This window comes from Tupaia chinensis, unplaced genomic scaffold (genome assembly GCF_000334495.1).
Source record: "Tupaia chinensis unplaced genomic scaffold, TupChi_1.0 Scaffold000438_1, whole genome shotgun sequence".
In the NCBI taxonomy this organism is placed as follows: Eukaryota; Metazoa; Chordata; class Mammalia; order Scandentia; family Tupaiidae; genus Tupaia; species Tupaia belangeri.
The window spans coordinates 881645-882358 of record NW_006159943.1 but is presented as its reverse complement, the minus strand read 5'-3'; the positions used below and the strand labels follow the sequence as shown (position 1 = coordinate 882358).

At 69.3% G+C, this 714-nt stretch overlaps 1 protein-coding gene across 1 annotated transcript in view; it reads left to right on the top strand.

Annotated features, from left to right (window-relative positions):
- The window catches only part of MEF2D (myocyte enhancer factor 2D), a 37085-nt gene that overhangs the window by 34161 nt on the left and 2210 nt on the right, over positions 1-714 (top strand). Inside the window, exons 10-11 of the mRNA XM_014590404.2 lie at positions 27-65; positions 422-709. Coding sequence (XP_014445890.2) covers positions 27-65; positions 422-709 — 327 coding nt within the window. The remainder of the gene's footprint in view (positions 1-26; positions 66-421; positions 710-714) is intronic.

The window sequence follows — 714 nt, the reverse complement described above, 5'->3', positions numbered from 1 at the left end:
CTCCCTGCCCCACACCCCCCGCAGCCGCAGCCCCACCTGGTCCCCGTCTCTCTCAGCAACCTCATGTGAGTGCCAGGAGGGGGGGGCCGGGGCTCTGCCGAGCCGGGCCTTGGGCTGTCCGGCAGTGCAGGCGAGGTGCGGGCAGACCTAGGGCACTCGGCCTGAGCCCCTTCCCCAGCTGGCCCCGGGGCGGGTGGAGAGCTGGGCTGCGGGACAGCGTGGGGTGAGAGAACTAATATAGCGTGTTTTTCTCTCTCCCCTTCCCCTGACCCACCCTGTCCTGGTCTCTTCCTCTCTGTACTTCTCTCCCCCCTCACCCCCCAATGTTCTCCGTCCTTTCTCACTCTGTCTCTGACTTCCTGTGTCTCTCTGTCCCTCACCTCCTCTGTTTCCACCCCCTGTCCCCACCGCCTGCCTCCAGCCCGGGCAGCCCCCTGCCCCACGTGGGTGCCGCCCTCACGGTCACCACCCACCCCCACATCAGCATCAAGTCGGAACCGGTGTCCCCAAGCCGGGAGCGCAGCCCTGCGCCTCCCCCTCCAGCTGTGTTCCCAGCCGCCCGCCCCGAGCCTGGCGACGGTCTCAGCAGCCCGGCTGGGGGATCCTATGAGACGGGGGACCGGGATGACGGACGGGGGGACTTCGGGCCCACACTGGGCCTGCTGCGCCCGGCCGCAGAGCCCGAGGCCGAGGGCTCTGCCGTGAAGAGGATGC